Source organism: Melanerpes formicivorus, unplaced genomic scaffold (genome assembly GCF_026170545.1).
Source record: "Melanerpes formicivorus ecotype bairdi unplaced genomic scaffold, bMelFor1.0.p_v2 SCAF_41, whole genome shotgun sequence".
Lineage (NCBI taxonomy): Eukaryota > Metazoa > Chordata > Aves > Piciformes > Picidae > Melanerpes > Melanerpes formicivorus.
Window position 1 is genome coordinate 3018982 of NW_027142393.1, and position 27500 is coordinate 3046481.

General features: G+C 43.3%; 1 protein-coding gene across 3 annotated transcripts in view; it reads left to right on the forward strand.

Annotated features, from left to right (window-relative positions):
* The window catches only part of ZEB2 (zinc finger E-box binding homeobox 2), a 120991-nt gene that overhangs the window by 92308 nt on the left and 1183 nt on the right, over positions 1–27500 (forward strand). For all 3 annotated transcript variants that reach the window (XM_068158695.1, XM_068158694.1, XM_068158696.1), the window contains 6 exons: positions 1861–1932; positions 8354–8542; positions 9244–9458; positions 12092–12200; positions 13156–15125; positions 17272–17452. In XM_068158695.1, the coding sequence (XP_068014796.1) occupies positions 1861–1932; positions 8354–8542; positions 9244–9458; positions 12092–12200; positions 13156–15125; positions 17272–17452 (2736 nt within the window). The remainder of the gene's footprint in view (positions 1–1860; positions 1933–8353; positions 8543–9243; positions 9459–12091; positions 12201–13155; positions 15126–17271; positions 17453–27500) is intronic.

A 27500-nucleotide genomic window follows, 5' to 3' on the forward strand; every position in this document is an offset into this window, starting at 1 on the left:
CATCTGGTCTGCATATTCTATGCTTTTGTACAAATTTAGCATCTGTTTGTACCTGCATATTTTAACTTAAGAGCTTTCATTAAGGTTGGGTTGTGGTGGGGTTTTTTTTTCCCCTTCCTTTAAAGCTTCAAAGCCATAAACATGTATATTTATACCACAGTATTGTATGCTGGTTGTAAAGCTCTGAATTAAGTCATTCTGTGCTTTAGTTTTGATTAGAATGATACAATTAGAACCTGTTATTCTACCAACTAATTACTTGTAGGATGTGACATCTGAAGAATACTACAAGATTACAAATTTAGGAATGAACTGAGAGTGTGCTCTGTTTACATTATTCCCCTATCTTCAGTCAAATCATTGTCATGGAAATGGATTAATACTGGGCCAGTTTCTGTCCTCATCAAAAATCTTTCTCAGCAAAGAAGAAAAAAAAAAGAGAGAGAGAGAATAAGGTTTTTAATGCTTTGTGTATCAATAAGATTTTAATAACAGGCTTTGATCTTCTTGCCAGTCTATCACTTGATTGGCTGAGCAGCATCCATCTTCCTGAATCATCATTGACTTCTGTTTGTTTCTGGGAAATTCTCTGTTTCTTCCCCCCCACCACCTTCTTTTACTCGTTGTGGAACCACTTCTGGGTGCTCTTTGACATTTGATTTCTTACAAGTGCAGATAAATGAAAGATGAAAGTAGTTTTTTGTTGTGTTGGTGGGTTTTTTTTTCCCACTTAAATCTCAAATATTAAATTTTCACACTTAGAAAGAGGGGAAAAAAAAACCCAACCCTAAAGAGGAGAGATTGTATGTTTGTGCATGCCTTCCACTAAAGAAAGGCTGGCAGTTAGGAGAAGCTGAAAAGGCGAGAGAGAAATGCTCTGTATATTTATTTTTTGCCTGTGAAAACCCTTTGGAGGGTTAAATCTTAAGCAGGCTGGCTGTGTGAATACCTGTTGCACATGAACTAACAAATTAGCAGCAAGAAACCCAAGTTTGACAGGCACTTGGAGGCAGGCTGAGCCATCTATGAAAATAAGCCTTCTCCCCAGTGATGGAGCTGTAGCCAGCCCTTTCAAAACGCTGGTTTAACTCACTCCCAAACAGTTTCACGGGAAGCAAACCGGTCCATGAGAAATAGACAGTAAATAATTCCACAGATATCATGCTCATTTGCATGTGAATTAACCCAATTTATGGCCATAAAGGCCAAGTTTGTCAGCGCAGGGAGCGCGCGGAAGATGCAAACAAATGGCGGGGGCAGAGAAGAACTGCCCAGAGCTGAAAATTTGTCACATTTCTGCAGCACTTCATCCTAATACATAGAATCACAGAATCATAGAACATTAGAGCTTCATGCTGAGCCTCAAATGAGGTTACAGTGACGATGGCAGCCCAGATCTGTGTGGCGATAGATAGAAAGAGAGAGATAGAAACTTCTTCTGTCTTCCTTTTGTGTCTGCAGTTTCTTCCAGGTCTAGATCTTGCAGTGTCAGTTAACTGATTATTTCTTTAAATACAGAAAAGAAAAGAAGAAAGAAAGAAAAAAAAAAGCTAAGAAAAATCCCTTTTTGTCACCCAGCTGCTTATTAGATTTGATATTGGGAAAAGCCCTTCATTTACTCTGAATAAATAGTTCTGTTTTCCACCGCTGGCTGTCATGTTTAAAGTAAATAAGTTCTCGTCTGTCCAGCACTGCTGAACTCATTCAGTTGCCAGAACAAAGCCATTGTGTAGAGGTCCACAACAGCCCTTTTCTCTCCTCCCCATAGCAGGATCGTCCCCGTTGCCGCTGTGTGCTCCCCAGCTTTGTAAGCAATTCAATGATGTGCAAATGCTAAAAGTGTGCATGCTTATTTCACAGAAGAAATGAAGGAAGATTATGACACTATGGGGCCTGAAGCCACAATTCAGACCACTGGAAACAATGGTACAGGTAAGCTCTTGCACGATGGAAGCATGGTGGGATCTTGTAGAATTAGCTGGGCATGAAGAGACAAAAGCATTTCTTGTCTTCTGTTGAACAAGTGGGAAACATTTACATAATTCTCTTGGCTTTTTAAAATTGTGTTCCCCAATTTGATAACAGCAACAAACTCATCCAGTGGTGAGAGTCCTCACTACCCTTATCATGCCCCACAGCGCTCCAGCCCCTAGGTCCTTTTAAGTGCATCCTTGTGAACTAACAGTTTTCAGCAGCATGAGGAGATGGTTTCCCTGTGAGGGCAAACCTTGTGTACTCTAAAGTAGCTGGACCAACATTCAGCAACCTTGTAATGAGAGAGCCTGTACAAAGAGCTTGAGAATGAGGATGGGGTGCACCCTTCTTGGCAGCCCCAGATTCACATGGTGCACAGAGTAAGCTACTTCAGAGACTGAAAACATCTTTTCAGCAAGACACACATAAACCCCTCACATAGATACACAGACACACACACTTTAAATGCATATTTATGAGATTATTATGTTTCTGGCTAATCTTTATTTATTTTTTTCTCTTCCACTTTCCATATCTCTTTCTTCCCTCTCTTCTTAGAAATCAATACATTTTTTGGAACAAGAAAGGGGGCAGAGATATTCAGCAGGCATCATCCCTGAGCCACCTCTATTTTATTATTTTTTTCCCCTGTAGCAGTGCAAAACAGCAAAAGGTTTCTGTTCCTGTGTTCTAATCCAAATGAATTCAGGGGTTTACCATGTTCTTTCCAAAGGCCACAAGGGCCTGCTCCATCCCGAGCACAGCTGAATGCCATACATCACCCAACGCTTCTTTTGCATTCTGTCACAGTTTGAGATGTGGCAGGTAGCCCTGCTTCACACAGCTGAAAGTGTTTTCTAGCATAACAACTTTTCTCTGCATTCCATCACAAGATTAATTCATAGGTAATGCCCTCTATACAAATCTTACTGTAAAAGGTGGTACCTAAGTCTTGTGAGGATTTTATTACTCACACTTTCCTAATGTTGGCAACACCCACAGAAAACCCCAATGCTCTTATTAAGTAACACAAGAAATTTGCTTTATAACCCTTGAGGGGGAAAATAATAGGAAAATAAACCCACGTCACTGCTTCTTTGCCTTGTTTTTTGTCCATTAGATTTCCTATGCCTGGCACCGAGGTGCAGTTTATCATCAGATGTATACTTAATGATGTTGCCATACAGGACTGGAGACATATGTATTTTACAAGTGTTTTTATTTCCAAGGAACATTAATAAAGTGGCAAATTGTGCTTAACACTTGGGGAAACAGGACTTTAAAAGACATCTGATTCGGAAATAAGACTTGATGGTTATCTGAATTACCATTACCAGAGACTTTGAGGTCCCCTATCAGTCCGTGTGACTTCCTTTGCACATATTTTCCTTACCATAACAGGCCTCGACTCTTTCATACTTGCAATGTGGTCTGCTTGAGTGGGAAGACTTCATGTTCTCCTATTCTCTTCCCTTCCAATATCTGATGGTCTCCTCCGTCTGCTTGGCTCTGGCCTCACGACATCTCTCTGTGGGCAGGATGCTGTCGAGACCCTGCACATCCCTGCCACCAACTTGTCTCAGATCTATGGCTGTGGGGTGTCCTGCCTCTCCTGAAACCAGATGGCTAGGGGAAAACATAAAGGTTGCCCCTACCCAGCTTGGTGCACTGCATACTCATGGTTCAAAGAGTGCACTTAGGTGGTCTGCATTTAAAATTCAAAAGCTGCCCTGGAGGTTGCACCTGGCAATTTCTTCCCCAAGCATCCAGTGCACAAGTCCCAGCCTCCTTTTCACTCCAGCTGCTATTTGCATCTTGCTCAGAGAACCAGTTTTCTCCTAGCCTTTCATTCAAATCTTTTCTTGCTGAGGAGTTCAGAGCCACTTCCTTCAGTGGAGGCTGATGCCTGGGTAGGTTGGGCCGAATGTGTTTCTCTAATGGCTTCAGTCTCCATATCTCTTAAGAGCTATGTCAGGTTATTAAGTCATATTAAATAATCTTACAAACTAAATGCTTTTGCCATTCTTTTTACCTCTTGTGGAAGATGGCAGGTGACAGTTAGGAGCTGCAGCATCCTTCAAGCAGAGCAATAACTGCTCCAGCTTGCCTGTTGAGGTGCCCCCAACCATTATTTGAGGAAGAAAAATAAGAGGTCAGTCCCTGAGCCGCTGGAGATCTTTCCTACCTATTCCTGGAAATGTGCAAAGTTTTCTTCTTCAACCTCACTAAACGTTTTGGGGTGTTGTGAGTGTTTGGCCTCAATTTTCCCCTGCAGTTAGGAGGAGGATTTAATACTGGTGTTTAATGAAATAGATGAGGTGAGGCTGCAAATTGACCCAATGAGAAAAGCTGGATCAGTAACTCCATATTCAGCAAAAGCCACACCACAGTGACCCTCTGGAGGCATTTAGGTCTTCCCACAGATCAGCAAGGCCTCTTCCAGATGGGCCAAGAAGATTTCTCTCATTTAACAGAACGTGCCTCTCCCTCTTGACACCAGATCTTGTAGTGCTCCGTGACCTGGGCTGAGCACAGAGATAGGAGATACAGCTTCAGCCTCATTGCGTACATCCAACTGACGAAGTTGCTGTAGGTCCATGCAACAACCGTGGTGTATTTTTAGCATCAAATTCATTGCAGAACATCCCTGGCAGAGACAGAAAACCAAGAGCAACAACAACAACCAAAAAGGCTCCAATATTAAATTATTCTGCTGCTGTCAGGATGGCCACTTCCAAGTGGCACTCAACAAAGAAATCTTGTTATCCATACATTAATCAGCTGCATTTTTATAATGAGCCACGGAAGCTTAACAGTGCAAAAACAAAAGTGACCATCAGAATGAAAAACTTAGTCTTTGGCCCCGCTAAATTAATTTGTAACTATTTATGGGACTCCTGAAATGACTACTTGACAAAACTGATGTGTTGCAGAAAGGTTTTTTTACCCTATGAAAGTATGAATACCTATGGTTTATTTGGTTGTACCTGTTGCAGTTCCTACAAGTGGAATCTTTACAGAAGATAGATCAACAAATTCCCCGTAAACCAGCAAAAAATATTTCTCTTGTTTCAATTGCTGACAAGCTTTGAGTAAAGATCTCTTAATATAATTTAAAGAAGGGAAGAAGGAAAGAAAAACAAAACAAAAGTCAACAAATCAACAACCTTTGAGTAGAGGAAAACAGAAGTAAAACTTGGCAGGTCGGAGGACAGGCCGTTTTCAGGCTGTAATCTGTGTGTACCAATGGGGGCCTCTGACTTCCTGGCTAATGAAGGCTGTGGTTTTATTAGCTTTGCTTGTGATTAAGGGCAGCTATCACCATCTCGCAGGACGAGTTCCCACACAAAATAACTGGTCTCCCAAGCTCCTTGGACCGCGTTCTCTCTCATTTTATCTTGAAAGGTCCTAAATGCCTCCAAAGATAGCTTTCCTTAATGTGTTTTATTTTTATGTGGCATAGCCACATCAGCTTTTGGAGCTGAAAATATTTCTGCTCTCCAGGCTCCAATAATTAATTAAAAAAGAAAAAGAGAAGACTTCTTTGGTGAGGTCACCCACCATAGATCTCGCTGAGGCTCTCACCCCACAGGAGGGGATGTGCAGTGTGTGTGCAGTGTCAGCCCACCAGGAATCTGGGAACATGACTTTCTGCACGGAAAACAAATTAGGGCATGGGGGGAGAGAAGGAGGCCTTCCCCCCAGAAATGGAGGGAGAAGCCTAATGGTTATCAGATGAGTCTTTGTAGTTACAGTGGGTGAGCTCCCAGCCATGTTTGAACTGTCAGTAGCATCGCTGGTGGGAAACCAGATACACATGGTCACCTTTTGCTATTTATGTTAATCTGCAGCGTTGCAGCACTGGCTGTATTGTTTCAGTTAAGGATCTGTCAGCTTTTCCACTAAATCCCCTTGTTTTTAGGGGTTTATAATGTAGACATAAACATTTGCTTTAGCTCCCGGATTGCATGCACAGACATAGAAGCTAAATAATCCAGAGAATTAGGAAGCCAAGGCCAGTAATATCACAGCAGCCCTCCACAGCCTGTTGGATCAGCCTCCAGACAAACTTGGGGGTTGGGAAGGAAGAACTTCATTTGGGTTTGAGTTTGGGACTGAAGCTCTTAATATTAACTCAGGCCTTGCTCAGTGTCTTGAATCCCCATCCTACAAATGCTGTTGTAAGATCCAAGGCCACCCAGTCTGGAGGAGGAGAAGGACACATGGAGCCATCCCCTGGAGCCATCCCACCCTTTCACCTTCCTGCTCCCAGATCTCCTTTCTGGAGGAAATCTTTCTTTCCTTGCTTCACAGGTAGCTTTCCCTGAGTCATGGCCAGAACCTCAAAAGAAAGAAATTTGTTTCCCTCATGTCCATAGCTAAAGCCAAGAGAAGAAACACAGATGGGGTAGCTCTAAGCTGGAAGGTCTTGCAACAGTTGGAAGATCTAGGCATAGCAAAGGATTTCCAATGTAAAAAGTAATGCCTCAGCTTTCTGTTGATGAAAATGGATAAAAGACTTAGCCTGATGCTCTCCTGCATACGGTGTGCTTAAATAGCTGCCATTTTGTCATACTTCTCGCAAACCAACAAAATGGAGGTGAGGTACTGAGTCTTGTTCTCTATACTCACACTCTCCTGCTCTGGAAGTTGCTTTTTTGGGGAGGAAATATAAAAGATGGTGTTATTTCTTATGCTCATAAATAAATGCTAGCAGGAGCTACAGAAGGACCAAGGAATGACCTCTGTGGTATTGTAGTGATCCCCTACGAAGCCTTTACGATAGGAACAGAAGTTTCCTTTTGAAAATGGGGTCTTGTGCCATTTGGTCACTGTCACTAAAATGCTGCAGAGCAGTTGAGAAGCTGCTCAGCTCATATGAAAAATAGGGCAGATTTGTCTCAGACAGAGGTTTTGATTTTATCGGCTAAAGGGAGGAGGTTTGCACAGACAAATATCTACTTTTATTGACGACAGCAAGCTCAGCGCTTCAGATCGGGCACTCGCAGGTTTCCAGTTGTGCTGTGCCCCAGCCAGAGGTCAAGGCTCATTTTTCACTGCCAGCAGCACCTTGCTTTTTGTTTTGTGTAGGAAACTGAGGCAAAGTGGTTACTAGCTTCTAGTACTGGTCAGTCTCCCATTTCCAGTGGTTGCAAACCAGCATAACTAACCCTGCAGAGCCATAACCTTGATTTCCATGAGTTTACTCTGCATTACTCCCTGGTGTCAGTGGCAGCAGAATCATGCCATTTAAGATTTTATTTTTATATGAACTGCAGAGCAGTTTATGGTGTTGCCTCATTTTCTTATTTCATCTAAGGAGAAACACATTAAAAATGTAATCAATCATGAGCTATTCTTTTCATTTATGGTCAGTTAAAACCAAGTATCTTTAATTCTTTGCCACCAACTGTGTCTTCCAAGACTTGTTAATACTGAAAAAAAAAAAGAAACAAAAAGAGAGAAAATGATCAGGTCCTTGGGATTTTTTTTCCCCTCTCACATATTAATATTTGTCTGTAACATCAAAGAATTTTTAAAGTCTTTTCTGTATGCAGTGTTCATACACAGAGGAGAAAAGTGTATTTTTAGGAACAGGATGTTTTGTGGTTGAGCATATATTATGTTTCATGGACATTGCACGGACAATAAAAAATTGGGTTTACATTTAAGGAAAAGAAGGAAAACTCTTGGATAGGCTGTAAAAGTGGTTTTAGGCTCAATATCCCTGTTACAGTCCAAAACATGTGGTTCTATTTGCAGAAATCTACCAAGCAAGATTATTTTTTTTAAAAGCAACCTATTCTTCTGTTGGAAGATAATTTTTCAGGGAGAAAATAAGTAAAAGGAAGATATTGTGAGCGGTTCTTTTCTCATGCCTGCCATGGAAGAGTAGCCTGGGGCAGGACCGGTCACAGAGGAGAAGCTGTTTTGGTCTTTACTACCTGCAGCTACTATCTTCCATGCAGGGACTGTCTCAGGGTCTGCAGGATGTGGGGGCAGCTGAGCTCAGCCCTGTAGGTCGAGTTGTTTTCATGCCAAAAGCTGTAGGTCCCCCATGAGCCCCCAGAAGGTTCAGGTTCCATAGTTGAAGGATTACCTGCATTACCCAAGCCTCATAAACTTCTCCTGCTTCCCTGTAGAGCCCGTGTTCCTGTTAATTTAACTGCCTGCCCTTACTTCCATCCACGCTGGTGGAAAGCCCACATTAATTTTATGAGGAGCTGGAGCAAGACCGATGAGAGTGAGGACCCAGCTGCAGCCCCAGCCCCACAGCTCCAGCAGACCAGCTCAGCTTGTGCGCTATGATGCTAACCAACCTGAGCTCTGGAGGAGACCACGCTCAAGCCTCCTTTCTTCTCCCCTTCTCTTGTTTTAGTGAAGAATGCAAACTGCACGTCGGACTTTGAGGAATACTTTACCAAAAGGAAACTGGAGGAAGGAGATGGGCATGCAGTCAGCATAGCAGAGTACCTGCAGCGCAGCGACACAGCCATCATTTACCCCGAAGCCCCTGAGGAACTGTCTCGCCTTGGCACTCCAGAGGCCAATGGGCAAGAAGAAAATGGTGAGGCTGTAATTCATTTTTAGCCAGTCTCCTGACCTCGTGCAGCTGTTGCAATTATAAATGCACTGCATGCCTGGGTGTTTACCTTAAAAATTGAAGAACAGCTGCAGCGGCGTGGAATTTCATGAGCAAAGATTGGGGCTGTAATTTCAGGGTATTGTTGAGCTTTTAGTCAGCAAATTTGTATTATTTGGCGGGTGAGGGGCTGAATTTAAACCGGAGAAAGGCTGCTGCTCTAGTTGGGAGTCTGGGAAGTTTCAGTTGAGTTCTAAGGTGACCTAAGAGGTGGTAGCTGGCCTACCGCTCACCAATGCCTGGCTAAATAACTGGAAAGGCATCGGTAGGAAGGCTTTGGTCAGTGGCATAAGTAACATAATGATTGGGGCGGGAATGCAAAGCACCAATTGATCAGGAAAAGTATTTCCTAGTTCTCCGGCCAGCGAGGTCTGCGGGAGGAGGGATGCCTGTAATTAACTTCCTGGCAGGGTCCAGAGCGGGTCCTGCGAGTCTGCCATGGGTGTGCACGGGTGCCGCTGCCTCCCACTGCTGGTTGGAAGCACCATCCCTCCCTCTCGGGCAGCAGATTGCAGCGATTCCTCTCATACCATCCCGGGCAATCAGCCCATGAGCTGCCATTGATTTGCTGACCTTTTGGCCTGCTTCTCTTCCCCACCTCCCCCTTCCTCCATCCCGGGGTGCAGACCTGCCACCTGGAACTCCAGATGCCTTTGCCCAACTGCTGACCTGCCCCTACTGCGACCGGGGCTACAAGCGCCTGACGTCCCTCAAGGAGCACATCAAGTATCGCCACGAGAAGAATGAGGAGAACTTCTCCTGCCCTCTCTGTAACTACACGTTTGCCTACCGCACCCAGCTCGAGCGGCATATGGTGACACACAAGCCAGGGACAGATCAGGTGGGGGGCTGGTTTTAAGTGATTTCTTTCTGTAATAACCCCTTGGAGAAACGATATTGCTTTGATTGGCAATCATTATTAATTTTTCATGGCATTTTGAAGATGCAGATCTTTTAATGGTAATAGCTTTAATTGAGGTCTAAATGATTTTTTGATGGTCTCTTCTAATATGATTTAATAGTCTTATGTTCACGATCGAATGAGTGTGTTAATTTCTAATTTAGAAATTTTATTTGCACTTTAACTTGACTTTAGTTTCGTTTTTATGTTCCTCAAAAAAGTGAATGAAACTGTAGCATTTTAATTATACATTATTAAACATCTCAGCAATTTTAATTCCATTTTTCACCTAGCTTTTACTTTGCAGCGTTGCAAAGAGAAGCTCCAAGACACGCTCAAAGATCTGCTAATATTTTTGCACTACTTTTTGAGTAGCCTTTTCAATCACATGGAATTATGCCTGTTTTGATAATTGTTTGTTAAACATAATTACACTTCCTCCCTCCCCGCCCCAGAATAACTGTTTCAACAGTACCTAGAAGGCCACCATTTGTGATTGTGCCACCAACACATGAGTGCACTAGAACTGTGGCATTGCTATCATAGCCCGGCAGAGTATCTGCCATAAATCAAAGCAGCTTCTTTCCTCGATATGATGTGTGTAATATTATATCAGTGCTGCATTTAAGGAAATGCTGCGTGTCTCAGACAGGTGACTGAGCTTCCCCAGTGCTCCTAAACAGGCTGGTGATAGACCTGTGGCACACAAAACTCTTTACAAACCAGCAGAAAAACTCCTTCTGTCTTTACCAAAGAATTACTTCTCAAAACCTTTCTTGTAATGGAAACTCAAATGGCCTAGTTAAAACTGAAATGAATGGATGAGTGCATTGTGTCAAAAGATAAGAGGGGTTATGTGATATTTATTTTTCTTTAAAACCTGGAAATCATCATTTCTCTTGGTAGGTTTTCTTAGCATCAAGGAAATTCAGTTAGGCAGCCACACATCTCCTAATTGCTCAATTTTTTGCAGTTAGCATTTTTAAGAAGCAGGATAGCTTTTGCTTGATCTTAAATCAATAGGAATGGTTCTGGAGTGGTGTCTCCTATTCTTTCCTTCCCAGGCCTTTTCCAGGAGACAAACGCATTTTTACATGTCTAGTTTTCCCAACCTGATCCACTCTAAGATTCTTTCTTTTGCTTCATATCATTAAAAACACCAAGGGAGGAAAAAAAAACCAACCCACAACCCGCCTAGATGTTTATCCAACGTAACCGCCTGAAATTTCACATGCGAGAGCGTGCTGGTGCTGGCGCATTATGAATGGTAGCTTTGGTGTTGAAAAGTCCCCTCATTTGCTCATGGCATTTACAATTAGTAAATTAAAATGATTGTATCATATTAACAGTGGCACAACTAAAGTTTATAGTAGTCCTCGGAGGGCGATGGGGGGAGACAAAACAGCTGTTGCTGTTTGTTTATGCAACTCAGCAACATATGAGCGCGGGTCCCTCAATGGCGTGCGGCGGGCTGGGCTCTGCTTGATCTTTGAAGGTTGCTGCTGTTTGAACAAACCTCCCTGTGTCCCATGTAACACCATCTGTCTCGCCAGGAATGTGGGAAGAGGCAGCACACCCTCGCAGTTGTCATACCGTTTCGGCACTGCCTTTTCTTTTTTTTTTTTCCCTTCTTTTTCTTTTTTCTCTTATTTTCTTTATTTTTTTTTTTCTTTTTTCCCCCTTCTCCTCCCCCCCTACCCCTCCCCTGCTCCTGCAATAGGCTTTTGTGTTGTGGCCGCCTGCAAAAGGCTGACCTCCTACCTTGAGTATCCAGAGCAGTCGGCTGCAGTATTATTAATATTATTAAATATTTTAAATGACTTTTCTTTTTTTTTTTTTCCCTCCTCTTCTCTCCAAATTCAAAGTCACAAGGCTTTCCTTGCTTGTTGCAAAAAGGTCAGCTGCCTTTGATTATATCTTTATGCCACTTTTAACTTGCAACTTTCCCTCGCCCCTTAGAAGAGCACCAGGGGAAAACACAACACGAAAGGTAGCTCGAGCCTTCCCTGCTGCTCTGTGATTTTAAAAAGCATCTCCAGCAGCAGCTCACGCTGAAGACACAGTCTCTTCTGCTTGATAATGAATTAAATCTTACACGAAATGCCACTACCGACGGTGTTTCTGTCTTCCCAACGCATGCAGTAAACAGAATTTTTAAACAAGCCGAGTCCCACATGTTCAGAAGCTGCTAGGAATATTAAGAGCCACAAATCTTCTTATAAAACAGTTTCTCTCATTGTGAGATACCTTAAAGCAACACATCTCTGATGAGAGACTTAGGAAATAATTCTAAAGCAAATACCGAATGCTCATGTGAAAGTGCTCTCTCATTTGTTTCGGTTTACTGCCAACATTTTGATTTTTATTGCAACGCTGATGAGACAAACAAATGCACATGCAGACCTTTTGGTCTGCTTGATAAATTCAGAGCCACATTAATTTTGACTTTTTTTTTCACTTTCATTTTTTGAAACTAGAAATTCATGGCTTCTCTTGCCTAACATTCAGGTTGGTATTTTTGCTTTAATATTATTATTTTTTTTAATTGTCTTCAATTTTTTTTTTAATCCCAGCACCAAATGCTGACCCAAGGAGCAGGCAATCGCAAGTTCAAATGCACTGAGTGTGGCAAGGCCTTCAAATATAAACACCATCTGAAGGAACACCTGCGAATTCACAGTGGTGAGTAGCGGAGGTGCCGGTGTGCTCATTTGCATTTTGTTTAATTAGCTGAGTTTTTAAAGACCGCTTAAAATTTACACAGTTCTGCTTCTGGCTTCTCGGAGCTACTAAGGTATTTCATAAGTGATATGTGAGTCATCCTCATTTATCACGCTGTTAATACCATGGTCTCGCTGAAAGATTTGGATATAGTAAAGCTTCCTGCAAATAATATAGATTGTTTGTTCATCAGTGTGAGTTCAGAAGCATTCACTCATGGCTGTGCAGTCAGACCCTGAAGAGTCCATCACATTTTCCATAACAAAAAGTCCCCTCGAGTGAAATGCAGCTCATAGGCTCAGATAACGAGCAAGCGCAAAGTGTCCTGTGCTGAATGACTTGGGCATTTTTGCTCTCCTGCTTGACACAAGCCTTCAGCACACAAAATCATAGAATCATTCAGGTTGGAAAAGGCCTCCAAGATGATTGAGCCCAACCATTAACTCTACTAAGCCATATCCAGCAGGCTATGTCCACGCAAAAACTTCCATCAATGCTGAAGTGGAGTTCCTCTTGTCAGGAGTCAGTTTCTCCTACCATGCTCATTTACAGTGGAAATTTCCCTTATTTGGGAAGAAAAACAAAAAGAAGTAACAAATCAAATTTAGGCTTTGACTTGGACTGGATTTGATTGGACTCCCTTAGCCACAGGGTCCTTACCCATGACTTGTAGAGGTCAGTCTGGAGCCAATCTCACACTTTGCTGGCTGGAGACCATAGGTGCAAACTGATCTCAAACCCCATAGATCAAGGAGGGTGAAGCAGTGGTGGTGCGTGGCCATATTCAACAAATTACTATTTTCTTCACTATGAATCTGTGGGTATACAGAAGTTCAGCTGGGTATCAGATGAGATCTCTTGCAGCCGTAGCAGCAACAATGGCACTTAACACTTTGTTTAATTGTTATTGTTTCAGGTGAAAAACCGTATGAGTGTCCAAACTGCAAGAAGCGTTTCTCCCATTCTGGCTCCTACAGTTCGCACATCAGCAGCAAGAAGTGTATTGGTTTGATCTCTGTCAATGGCAGAATGAGAAACAATATCAAAACGGGTTCTTCTCCTAACTCTGTATCTTCCTCTCCTACTAATTCAGCCATCACACAGCTGAGAAACAAGCTGGAGAATGGCAAACCACTTAGTATGTCTGAACAAACAGGCCTACTGAAAATTAAAACAGAGCCACTAGATTTCAATGAATACAAGGTTCTTATGGCCTCACATGGGTTTAGTGCAACTAGTCCTTTTATGAACGGTGGACTTGGAGCAACCAGCCCCTTAGGAGTTCATGCTTCTGCTCAAAGTCCGATGCAGCACTTAGGTGTAGGGATGGAAGCACCGTTGCTTGGGTTTCCTGCAGTAGGCAGCAATTTAAGTGAGGTGCAGAAGGTCCTACAGATTGTGGACAACACGGTTTCCAGGCAGAAAATGGACTGCAAGGCTGAAGAGATCTCCAAGTTGAAGGTTTACCACATGAAGGATTCATGCCCTCAAGCCGAGGAACAAGGAGTTACGTCCCCCAATATTCCCCCCGTGGGTCTTCCAGTAGTAAGTCATAATGGTGCCACTAAAAGTATTATTGACTACACATTAGAGAAAGTCAATGAAGCCAAAGCTTGCCTCCAGAGCTTAACCACAGACTCGAGGAGGCAGCTCAATAACATTAAAAAAGAGAAGCTGCGAACCCTAATAGACCTGGTAACTGAAGACAAGATGATAGAGAACCATAATGTATCCACTCCATTTTCATGCCAGTTCTGTAAAGAAAGCTTTCCTGGTCCCATTCCGTTGCATCAGCATGAGCGTTACCTGTGTAAAATGAATGAAGAAATCAAGGCAGTCCTTCAGCCTCACGAGAACATGGTTCCAAACAAACCTGGAGTGTTTGATAAGCAAACCCTCTTGCTGTCATCAGTACTTTCTGAGAAAGGAATGACTAGCCCCATCAACCCATACAAGGACCACATGTCTGTACTTAAAGCATATTATGCTATGAATATGGAACCCAACTCTGATGAACTACTGAAAATTTCCATTGCTGTTGGCCTTCCTCAGGAATTTGTGAAGGAATGGTTTGAACAAAGAAAAGTCTACCAGTATTCAAGTTCCAGGTCACCATCACTGGAAAGGGCCAGTGCCAAGGTGGCGCTGGCTGCCACCAACAACACTCCCACTAAAGACTCTTTGTCAGCCAGATCTCCAATAAAGCCTGTGGACTCTATAACTTCACCATCTATAGCTGAACTCCATAACAGTGTTACTAATTGTGATACTCCTCTCAGGCTAACAAAACCTCCTCATTTCACCAATATTAAACCAGTTGATAAATTGGACCACTCTAGGAGCAATACTCCTTCTCCTTTAAATCTTTCTTCCACATCTTCTAAAAACTCCCACAGTAGTTCTTACACTCCAAACAGTTTCTCTTCTGAGGAGCTTCAGGCTGAGCCTTTGGACTTGTCTTTACCAAAACAAATGAAGGAACCCAAAAGTATTATAGCCACAAAGAACAAAACAAAAGCTAATAGTGTAAATTTAGAACACAACAGTGTTTCTTCATCATCTGAAAACTCAGATGAGCCACTGAACTTGACTTTTATCAAGAAAGAGTTTTCTAATTCAAATAATCTGGATAAAAGCACTAACCCAGTATTTGGTATGAACCCCTTTAGTGCCAAACCTTTATACACAACACTTCCACCACAGAGCGCATTTCCCCCAGCCACTTTCATGCCACCGGTCCAGACCAGTATCCCTGGGCTGCGACCATACCCAGGACTAGATCAGATGAGCTTCCTACCACATATGGCCTATACCTACCCAACTGGAGCAGCTACTTTTGCCGATATGCAGCAAAGGAGAAAGTACCAGCGGAAACAAGGATTTCAGGTAAGTTGCTACAACCGCTTTTCTTTTACCAGGCTAGAATTTAGTGCTGCCTGAAATATCCTCTGACAGAAGAAAAAAAGCCCAAAGCTATACTGAGCATTTCCAACACAATTAGCAGAGTTTATCTACCTCTGAACTTGCTAAAACGCAGTGAAGTAGGAAAACAAGCTACAAGTACCTTAAGAGTGCCTCTACTTGGATTCAGAGGCAGCATCAACACCTTTGAATAGGCATGAGGCTGCTGGCTTTATTCTGTGAAGAGCTCTGATGTTTCCTATTAGAAATGTAGCTAAATAATGTCCAGGAAAAATCCCAGGAAAAAAATAGGAAACTGATATTGATCTCTTCAGGCTATAACCACACTTCACCATGGGGTAAAGGAGTAGTAGGAGACCTTTTGGGGATCACCTGCATTGTTGGAGGCAAAGCCTTATCCCTCTAAGCAGAGGTTCATATGGTCTCATAGCAGTTCCATCCCATTGAAAGCCCTCAAAGCTTGTGTCTCCGTGGAAGAGTGCATCTTTTCCACCATTCGTGGGAAAGATACTCTCTCTTTTCATGAATGTTTAGGGGATGAGAGAAGTTGACACCTTACTTCACCATAGCCTCCTCCTTCAGCCCACTACTGCCCTTCCCAGGCTACCAGTCCTCTAATTCTGCCAGTCTCTTGGAATAGCTTTGAAAAAAAGACCCAGAGATTAAACAAAACTATTTGGAGAGGTAGCAGCTAGGGCCCTTAATTGCAGCCAAAGTCTTTCCCTGGACATGCAATCTGGGTCAGCACTTCTTTACAACCTTTAAGCCTTTCCTGGGGCCATCTCAGCATCAAGACATGAGCAGTGAAGGATTTTGCTGCTTGCATGCTGATGGTAAAGAGCTGCTGTACAGAAGTCCTCTACTTTTATAGCTTATTGCTGGGTGTATTCAGATAAAATGTTCTGAATTTAGTTAAATGAGATTAACTGATTAGAGATTAATAATTATTTTTTTTCTTCTCTTACATTTGTGCATGTTCCCCTATGTCCTATTATGGTCCATTAGTAATTTTACTGACTAGTAAATGTTTTATGGTTTCAAATGTGAAAATCAGGTATGGTTTTACATTACAGGCTGTAATCCCTCCTTGCACAATAGGAGCATAAATAGCACTGCACCTCCATAACAGCTGTTCCACTATTCCAATTTACAGTACATCTGCCCTCTTTGTAAATGTATTTAAGCCTATTTAATCTTCTCTAATATTAATTAGTGCAAACCTAGTCTAAGAAAACCGAACTGTGTGATAGCAAATGGAAATGTATGTTATCATGCAAGTTTGCACTCTCTTTGGATCAAGACAAAATAAATATCAAGAAATTTAATAATTTACTGATCCACATTCATTATTGCTTAATGCTGAAGGCTGTTTTAACATAGATAGAGCATTGATAAAAAGTGTTATTAATATTCCCTATTTCAAATTACAAAATTAAATATAAAAATATAGCTTGAGGCCTTTAGTGGGGAGACATACATTTAAATGGATTGCATAATAATAACATTTGTACCTAAATATAAAATTCAATTAAAACCTTTCTACAGACACAGACCATCCCCAAGTTTTGGTGTTTTGGAAAGGAACGATCTCTCAGCTGTTGCTTACACTCACCCCCGTAAAACATTGCGGTCCCTTTTGCCATCCAAGCTGAGCCTCCCTTCTGCATTTTCCACTCAAAAAAATTCAGTGCCCATCTGATAAACACTGACTGCATGTGACAATCAGATTACTGCAAGTGTGCTCAAAACCAGGAAGTTGGTTGAAGGTGAAGAAGCAGATGGCTCCTCCATCTTTCCAGAGTTTCCATCAGCTGCAGCTTCATTACCAATGGGTGCCTAACAGGGACCACCATCCTAAGCAGGAGCTATTAGGGTGGTTGGCTCCTCCGTGGGAAGGAGTGGAAGTAGATTTTGCCAACTGGTGGTTCGTTGGAGGTGGAGAAGTAGGTGGCTCCTCCTTCTTTCCACCATTTCCATCATCTGTAGCTTCATTACCAATGGGTTCCTAAGCTAAGGGGGACCCCCATCCCAAGCAGGCAGTGTTGGGGTGGTTGGTTCCTCTGTGGGAAGGACTGGAACTAGGTTTTGCTGACTGGTGGTTCCCTCACAGGGAGAATTGCTTGATGGAACCCCAGACTACATGTCCGGCCTCGACGACATGACGGATTCCGACTCGTGTCTGTCCCGGAAGAAGATCAAGAAGACGGAAAGCGGCATGTACGCGTGCGACTTATGTGACAAGACATTCCAGAAGAGCAGCTCCCTGCTGCGACACAAATACGAGCACACAGGTAGGGCGGCTGCACGCGCCGAGGCGGGGGCTCGAGGGCTGTGTTTCTGGAGTGCACTTGTGCAGAGAACAGTCCAGCAGGTACCCAGGATTTTGACAGGGAAGAAATAATAGAATCACAGAATGGTTTGGGTTGGAAGGGACCTCAACGATCATCTAGTTCCAACCCCCCTGCCATGGCCAGGGACACCTCACCCTCACACTACATCAGGTTGCTCAGAGCCATGTCCAGCCTGGCTTTAAAAACCTGCACAGATGAGGCTTCTACCACCTCCCTGGGCAACCTGTTCCAGTGTCTCACCTCCATCATGGGGAAGAACTTCTTCCTAACATCCAATCTGAATCTACCCATCTCTAGTTTTGTTCTGTTTCCCCTTGTCCTATCATTACTTGACACCCTAAAAAGTCCCTCCCCAGCTTTCTTGTAAACCCCCTTAAGGTACTGGAAGGCCACAAGAAAGTCTCCTTGGAGCCTTCTCTTCCCCATACTGAACAACCCCAACTCCCTCAGCCTGTCCTCAAAGGATATAATAGATTTTGCTAGGAAATAATAGATTTTGCTCAATTCAACCTAATTTTTTTCTCACTTTTAAATAGCATTATTTCTCGAGAAAGTATGTGATGGGGTGAATCATAGAATGCTTTGGGTTGGAAGGGACCTTTACAGGTCATCTGGTCCAACTCCTCTGCAGTAAGCGGGAATATCTTCAACTAGGTCAGGTTGCTTTGAGCCCTGTCCAACGTGGCCTAGAATGTTTCCGGGGATAGGGGATCTACCACCTTTCTGAGCAACCTGTGCCAGTGTTTCCCCACCCTCAGCATAAAGAATGCCTCCATTATATCCAGTTTAAGATATATCTCAGTAGCTGCTAGGCGAGGTCGTGTGACGTTGAGCATGGTGGCAGTCATAGCACTCAACATCTTGCAGGACAAGGCCTCTTCAAACAGAGCATGCCTGAGCACTCAGAAAGGACTGCAACTTGGTCAACACCAAGTCTGGCACGGGAAGGAAGAGTGACAGCGTATTTCTTGTTTCTTAGACACTATCTGACCCTGCGCTATTTAATTCAATAGGAAAACTTCCACTGACGTTAGCAGCACAAAAGCCAGCTCTGGCCAAGTTATCTGAAAGTAAACATCTCACAGGGGTTGCTCTCCCTGCGATTTCACATGCCAGCACCACAGGCAGGTTGCATTTCACTTTTTCGCTTCTCAGTTAATGCCTGGGGAAGGTTTCCTTCTCTCCCGAGTAGGAACTGATTTTTGTCTAGTTCAAGAAACCTTGCCAAAGCTCACCATGAATTATCACCTTAAAAAATATGTTGGTTTGAAAAAGCCCCTCCATCACACCTATGCTGGCTGTGATTCCCCTTGCAGGCAGTGCTCCCACCATCAGCTGGGCCAGGGATGAGCCTGGAGGTGGAGAGCATTCTGAAGGGGATGCATCAGCTCAGTGTCTTTCAGTTCAGGGAAAACGGGACCAGAGCTTCCCAAATAATAGAGATATCAAGTTATGTTGGATGAAGGGAATGTGAATTATCAGGTGAATTACTGTGCAGCAGGGCATAAACCAAACTCCAGCTTCCTACAGTTAGCAAAAACCTTACTTGGGAGGAAACTTTCCCTCACTTTGAAAGCTGAGTCCCACTTCAGGAAATGAAGCAAGTCACATCATCCTTCAGTCTTACCATATGATGGTAAAAACCTTATACCTCTCTATTAATACATCTTCCAGGCCCTACATAGCCATTTGGCATTTCACATCTGAAAAAATTTACAGTTCAGAAGTGGACTGTGCCCTTAAAAAAAAAATAAATAAATGCTTTGCTTTGTTATTTTTCCTTCTTATACTTTTCTTCCAAATTTTAAACTAATCCCACACAGGAAAATAAAAAAGGAAGTTAAAATACACCTGGGATTAGGAAGGAAAATTAAAAGCAACATTTTGGACTAGATCATTGGTGGAATGTGCTTCCCACTACATTATTCAGATCAAATTGTTTATTCAGTAGTAGAAGCTTTGAAGGCTTTACGTCCCTGCACCTTTCCTCTCCTGAATGATTTTATTACAGCCATCTGCAAACATTATGGTTTACTACACTCCTACCATAAAGCTCTTATGTTAGAACTGGCCTTCATATATATATCGGGATCTGGACATATGGTTGAATCCCATAAAGTTGGTAGTCCATAAGGTCGACAGACATATGGTTGAAAGGCTGAAAATTTGACAAGCTGAAATGTGTGCAATCACCTTGATTTGCAAAATAAACTGCATTCGTAAAAGCAAAAATATGTTCTGGTCCTTAAGCAGCGCAGGAACCTACTGCCTGCCCAGCTGTGGCGCAGGGGCTTTGCTGCTCCTTCTTTGCTGTCCCTTTCAGCCTCTCAACCCTAAGTCCACCAATTTTATGGGACTCAGCCTTACGATCCAGAATGTGTCTGTGGTGTCATATTTAATATGCCAGAACTACAGCACCTCATCAAGCTGGAGCGTGGTGTTTAGAGACAGGAAGGATGCTCTTGTGGCATAGGCACTGAGGCCAAGAGCCTTCTCTGCCTTGCCACAGACTTCCTCTGTCAATTTCAGCTTCTTCTTTCTCTCACCTTTGCCCATCTTTGAAAGAGCAGGAGATGATACCAGCCCACCTCTTCAGTGTGTTTTACATCTTAATTCACACAGGCTGAAATCCTGTGATGGAACTTGTTATCTGAAGTGTGAAGTATTATTAAGGATGCGTTGGCTTTCATGGAGCCTCCACACATCACGACAGAGGTGGTTGGGAGCTCGGAAGACCTTGCTTGGGCTAGCCTCCATAACTCATTCACAGCCTTCAGGAGGCTCACAGTGCTGGGACTGTGGTTAATGACTTTGCTTGCATCTTCAGTGAATCCCAAATTAATTTGATGGGTTTTGGGAAAGGCTTGTGATTGCATTAATAACATAGGTGTGAAATTGCAGTCTGTGCTCAGTGGAAGGAACCCTATTGACGGGAAAGTCATCTTCTGTGTCTGAGGTCGCTGTAAGAGTAGGCCTGGATTTTTCAATCAACTTAGTGAAACCCCCCAAAAAAAAGAGAAAAAGCATCCTTTTTTCTGGTGTGTCTTGCTGTTTTCTGACCAGCTGATCACGATCCCTTGTTACTTCATTAAAAACATATTTTAGGAGGAATTGGAACACTTCCTGGCTTTCCTGGAGAAGCACAAATAGTGGATGTTATTTACACTGATGTCCTTTTTCCTATGTGAAGAAAACCAATGTGCCTTTTCAGGTTTTTTTTCTGATATTTGAACAATCATATTTTTCTTTGTCACCACCCCTCGTGGTCCACATAGCTACAGCAAGCAGTGCTAGGACAAGGGTTAAGAGAGTCAGGCAGAGGCCACATTCCTACTTTGCAGACCCCAGAGAAATTATGTAGCATTGACAGGTAGAACTACATGAGCTGACTTCATCACGTCCCACAGCAGCTACTGTAAAGGAGAAAACAGGAATGCTGTAGGTCTTGTGGTGGAGCTGAGTTTCCCTGCCAGGGCAAGAAGGGGGGTAGGGTTTGGCTGGTTCTTTGAGTCAACCCAGAAACTTTTAGTAGGAGCACGCGGCCCTAGATCCAGGAGCTCTGTGATTACCTCTGTATGCCATGCCTGCCACAGCTTGAGCAAGGGCTCCAAATGTCACAATCCATAATTTTTAATTTATGGAATATTAGCAGTATTTTGCAATATCTTCTAGCTCAGCATAGAGAAAGGAAATGTATTGCATTACTGCAATGAGTGAATTGCATCGGTTTTGGCTGGAGTGAAATTTAGTGTAGAGGCCACTGCCTGATGCAGGAGCTAGTTCTGCCAAGCTACTCTTGGGATGTCATTAAATGTTACAAGTTAGGTGTCCATCTTACCATCTCAGCTTCATAAGGTCCTATTTCTCTAAAACCAAAGGCTGCAGCATTGTAATCAGGGTGCAGAGTGTGGCAGGTAGGACAAGGACTCAGTGCTCACATTATTTTCCCGTGGAGTCTTATGAGATCATCCTAACTTTGGTCAGGCTGAAATTAGTTGAGCAGATATTGCAAGGGCCTAATCTCAGATTTCTCCAAGCTGCTTAGCACAAGGTTCAAGACACTTCCCTAACTAAAGGTGAAGAAGCTGCTTCCCTTCATGGCAAAGCTATTGAGCGAACCAAAAACATCTTTGCATTGCAGATAAGGAAGGAAAGCAGAGGTGGGTAAGAGAGGAGGAGAGCAAAGAGAATGGAGCACCTAGAAAACAGAGAAATATCCTGGCTCCTGGGTAGCAATCCAACCCCCTTTGGTCATCAGGGCTGTGCTGGGCTGATGCAGGGGGGAAGCTGAAGGTTGGCATTTGTTCTGCTGTCGTCAACGCCCATGTGTGCTACACACCAGCTTTTATCGTAGCTTCGCAAGGGAACTTGCAGCTCTGCAACAAAAGCTGGAAACAGTTTCTCAGAATCCTACCTAGAAATTTTAAATCCTTTCATTGTTGTTCTATATTACATCATATTCTATTTTATTGCTTGTGTGGGCTGTCGAGGGCCTCATAGCTGTGCTGGTGCTTTCATCCTTTCCTTTTCCACTGTATATTTTATTAAGACCTCTCTTTTATTTTCGTAGCTTTCATGCTGATGCAAGCACTAGTTTTATTTCCAGATTGATTCTGTAAACTAAATATTGTTCTTGAGCCTGCTAGCAAATCAGCTCTCTCTGGCTAGTGTTTTGAATTCCCAGCTCAGGAGTTTCCTTTATTTAGAGCTTGATTCATAAAAAATTTACATGCTATTTAAAGGTTATTTTTATTTTTTTTCTTGCTTTACTCCGATAGCAGTTTAGAATTCCCCATTTTACACTCCAGTAAAGGAAAACAAAACAAAATGCAACAAAACAAGAGGAAAAAAAAAAGAAGAAGGAGGATATTTTCTCTGCTTGTGAAATTGGTTCTGTAGACAAGGTCTGCTATTCAAAACAGAACAGGTGCAGCTTGGGCAATTATGTGTAAATTGCATTTATCTTGCACCTTTGACCGCTTCGCTGTGCTCTGGCCACTAATCCATCTCCAGTGGGATTACATCTAACATCCAAAGCCCCTCAGCAGCTTCGAAAGAACTTCCTTTAAAAAATCAACAAACCTAAACCCAACAAAAACTGAAAACTGTCACAAAAATGTTCCCTTCTTCCCTCCAAAGAGTAGGATTTCTGTTTGGCCCCCTCCTACAGAAAAAAGAGCCCCTTGCCCTAGGCAAAGGATGGGTGATATTTAGTCTGGGACCAGTGATGGCTTATGACCTGATGCCTTGTGAGTTCTACACCACTGCACGTGTAGCTTTTCAGTCAAAGACTTTTAGCCCAGGAAGGCTGAGAGACATTTAACTGTAAGGGATTTTCTGTTGTTGTTTTTTTCAACAGAACTGTAATTTTAGAGACTTTGCAAACAGATTAGTTCTAATTTCCCCTCTGTACTGTGAGCACAGGCCCCTGTGGGTACCTCTATTTTCTTTTTTTGCAGATGGTGGAATAAAAAGAAGCCCAAAGATTTCCTTTAGATATTTGAAAGAGATGTATCATTTAGCTTCACTGAAAAATGGGGCATCTACACCACACAGCCATGTGCTTGGTGAGCTCTCCTGTGAGCTGCCTTGGGTACCTTTCTCCTACCTCCTCAATCGTCTCAGATGACAGTGGGTAAAACCTGTTGGATGGGATGCTCAAATCTGCTTCCTTTTGACCCATCTCTACTCCACTACATGACAGTGCACTTAATCTGTGTCACTTAAATAGCTGATAAAGCACCCTGGTCTATCTACAGTTGTAGGTTCTCTCCATCCATCTACATTTGCAGGATCTCTCCATCCACCTGTGTTTGCAGGTTCTCCCCCTATCCGCGTACAGTTTTAGGTTCTCATCCACCTACAGCTTGGGTTCTCTCCATCCAACTCTATTTGTAGGTTCTCCCTATCCACTTAAAAATGGAGATTCTTCCCATCCACCTACGCTTGTAGGTTCTCCCCATCCACCTAAAACAGCAGATTCTCTCCAGTCTAAAATACCTTACTTCAGCTTTATTTTATGGCCTACTAATGCATTGTAGGGATTAGGAGCTCACTTTAGATGGCTGAAATTCTGGGGGTTTACACACGGGGGGTGGTGGTGGTGAATACTTCTTCTGCAAATGTTCAGAAACCTGATCCATTTAAAAACATCTTTCAATTAGTGTTGTAACAGCTGCGTGCTGCACACTGCTAAGGTATGTTGTGTGGTGTCTGAACAAAGAACTTTGCTCAAGCTGTCATGTTCCCTCAGATCAAAACCCAGTCCTTGATATGGATGTGGCAGACTAAATAGCTCTAGTATAGCCTTTTTAGTAATAATAGAAATTAATATGAAAATAGGGAGCATTTTCATCTTCTCCTTTCTAAATTAATTTATAAAATATGGATGATTCCCTGCCAGGCTACTTCGGTGCTGGCTGCAGGGAGGCCCCAGGTAGCATGAGCAGGAAGTTTAGTGTTGAATGAACACTGCATGCAAGGGATGAGCAAAGCAGGCAAAGACTGAGGGATGAATACAACACCCAGCCTTGGAGAAGGTGGGTGGAGGCAAGTCTGGATGAGAAGCAATGGAGGTGGTTGACTTCTTTTTTGAGGAGAGAAAAAGTGCTGAGTGACTGGCTGGAGCACAACTATGGGGTGAGAAGGGTGCTGCAGGCATCAAATGTAGTGTGCATCCAAAAGAGTCAGGAAATCTGAAGTAACAGAGAAAGGATGGTGTCGTGGAGAAGTGGAGCAAGACAGGGGTTGGGCTTGTCCATGCTAGGGAAAAGTAAGTCAGAGGGAGGGACTGAGACAGCGTGGGCAGTTCAGTGGGGAGAAAGACACACAAAAAAAAGGTGCCAGGGAAAAGCAGAAGGTCTGTGAGGACAAAAGAGGAATGAAATTAGCAAGTATGGAGATACTAGCAAAGGAATGGCAGGATGTTGGTCTCTGAGTGGGATAAGCAGGACAGCCGCACCAGGCCTATCTGGTGCATCCAGCTGGGTGGTTGGTAGCCCTGGGAAAGCTCCCACCACACCCATGGTTTTCTTCTGGCAGTGTTGGGGTTTGAAGGCTGCTTAGGTCAAGAGTGCTTTGGGACTTTAAATTAATTTGAGTAAGTGACTTAATCCTGCTAAAATCTCCCACTGGATTTCCCCACTGTGGCAAGACTTGTGCTCTGAATCACAGGTAGCTGCCAGCTCTGGACTTGGTGAATCCCCAGGTCAAGGCTGGAGGTTCAAAGCCCTGAGTTTTCTTCAAGCCTGCCTTCTAACCAACAGGTTAAACTGACAGGACTGCATGCTTGGGAAAAAGATCATAAAACGAAAACTGCTACACCTCAATACATCAAACTTGAATTTTCAGTTTTACCATAAAGAGAAATAAAGCAGCCCTGTGTGTGAGCAAGCTTAAGAAACTCTCATACAAAGAGTTTTCATTCCAGTTTCCAGGCATCCACTGATTTCCCAGTCACTTGGGTTACTCTCTCTCTGTGGTTTCTCCTGTATTTTCTTTCCTGCCAGATCTCCCCTTTCATTTCATAACATGCAATTTTTGGCTTCCTTGAGAATTCGTTAATCACACCTTATTAAATGTGAACTTTCACAGTGGGACTTGAAGGTAGCTGTGACTAGATTGGGGAAAAAAAAATTAGCATATTCCCTGGTATTCCTTCTTAGCAACTTCGCTATGGAAGTGAAAATGTTTATGCCTGACTTGCCCCGCTCTCAAGTTCCAGAGGTGACTGCAGAGGAAAAGAAAGCAGATCAGGTTCATAAAGGAGCAGCTTGAGTTTTCCTGGAAGTTGAGATCCTTCAGGGGTTTGAAAACTCTTTTTTTTTTTTCATTTTATTTTTTTTTCCTTAAGGATTTCCTTCCACTTTGGCACTGCCAGGAGCTCTTCAGTATGAGGGATGGTGGGACTCTGAAATAGGTTGCTCAGGGAGACTGTGGAAGCCTCCTCCCTGGGGATGTTCAAAGCCAGGCTGGATGAGGCCTTGAACAGCAGAGTCCAGTTGTGAGGTGTCCCTGCCCATGGTGGGGAGGTTGGAGGAGATGATCTCTGAGGTCCCTTCCAACCTGAACTGTTCTATGAACAATCTCTTATCTTCCCAGCCCTTTGCTCTTGGTTGGGGTTTTCTCACCTACCCTCCACCCTACTCTTCCTCTCCCTTCTCTTGCTTCTTTAACAAAACCCCCACACTGTTACAACTGGCAGGATGGGAGGGCTCTGGTGTGAAATTTATCCTGTTCTGGTCACAGGCCACATTAGCTAAGCACGATAAAGATGCCTGAGGAACCAGGCCAGGTCACTAATAAGTTCCTGAGATCTGCTCTAGCAACAAGACATGCAAAGCCGGGCTCCACATTTCAGGCACCAAATACCAGCATTTAAATCTGCATAAAATGGCATGAAATACAAAATAACCACCAGTTGGCTTTGTATCCACCTGCATGGTTGCACCACTCTGGAGCAGCCAGCGGAATGACACTGAGATCATAATTTGACATTTTGAAAATAGAAGGGGAAAAAAATTGGGGGGAAAAACCCCCAAACCCACCTCAAACAACAAAAAAAGCAAAGCTGGCTGAAGGTACTAATGTTTGATTTTATTTTTTGCCTGCTGCAATCTAAGTTTGGTGATGGGTCCTCACTAATTCCAATCTTTGCACCATATGTTATGTCTGGATATCTCACGGTTGCATCATGCTTTGCTGAGTTTTGTCGTGTGGCATCATGCTGACAAGTATTTTTTGTCAGCTCTATTTTGGAATTAAGCTTTCAGTATGGCAGTTCTGGAAGGTGTTGAAGGCATTCCTGTGCTATTTGTGGCCTGGGATCAACCAGATGTGTTTAGGCTTGGCACTGGTTTTGAGTTTCAAACATTGGTTCGAAACTGCCTGAAATGCCAAAGGAAATACTGTTTTGTACAGCTTAACACTGCTCCAGCACTCAGCCAGTGGCGGACAACGTTTTATTTAGAAAGCCCTTCTGCTTCTGTGGCAGATGTATGCATTGGCGTTTGCTCATGTGGAGGGGTGGCAAAACATCTTTTGGTCCTTGAGAGCTTCTTCCCCACCCCCCCAGGCAAAGGCTGAGGGAGAGAATCCCTTGCCATGGATTGGTGTGGGTCCTGCATGGGTCCTCCTGCCAACAGCAAACCTTTACGGACTGATTCCCAGTACCTGAAGGGATTCTACAAGAAGGCTGGAGAGGGACTTTTCTTAAGGGTGTCTAGCAATAGGACAAGGGGAAATGGTTTTTAGCTGAGGGAGAGTAGGTTTAGACTGGATCTTAGGAAGTTCTTCAGTCTGAGGGTGGTGAGACTCTGGAATAAGCTGCCTGGGAAGGTTGTGGATGCCTCCTCCTTGGGGGTGTTGGATGACCAGGTTGGATGAGGCCTTGAGCAGCCAAGGCTCGCTGAGAGGTGTTTCTGCCCATGGTAGTGTAGATGATCTCTGAGGTCCCTTCAAACCTAATCCATTCTATGATTCTCTCTATGATTCTGTGACCTTCTGGAGTCTAAGCTCTCCATGTTTCTGTCAACAGACCCATAGTGCGTGTCTGGCACATCCCAAGGTAAACCATGATGGGCATAGCTCAAGGTGCCACAGATGGGGAAGGGTTGGCAAGTGGTTGGCTGGTGGTTGCATGGCACCACTGCAAAGGCACAAAGATAGGATGTTGGCTTCCTGCTATTCATGAGCAACGTACACAAAGAAAACTTTAAGAAACAAAGGTCTTCTCTGCAGGCTAATCTCTCTGGCAAGGGGAGGGGAAGAACCACAGTGTGTGTATGATGCTGTCAGCAGAATTATTTATAAATAGGGATATTTTTTCAAACATTTTCATGGGTGTCAGCTGCTTGCTAGAGCTGCCAGTTTTCCATTGATGCTCTCTGAGTCATTTTCTTTATTATCCTGAGCTGCTTGAGTAAAATTACTACAATCAAATGCATCCAAAGTCTAAGTTGTAGTGTAAATGTGGGGTTTCATTGTTTTG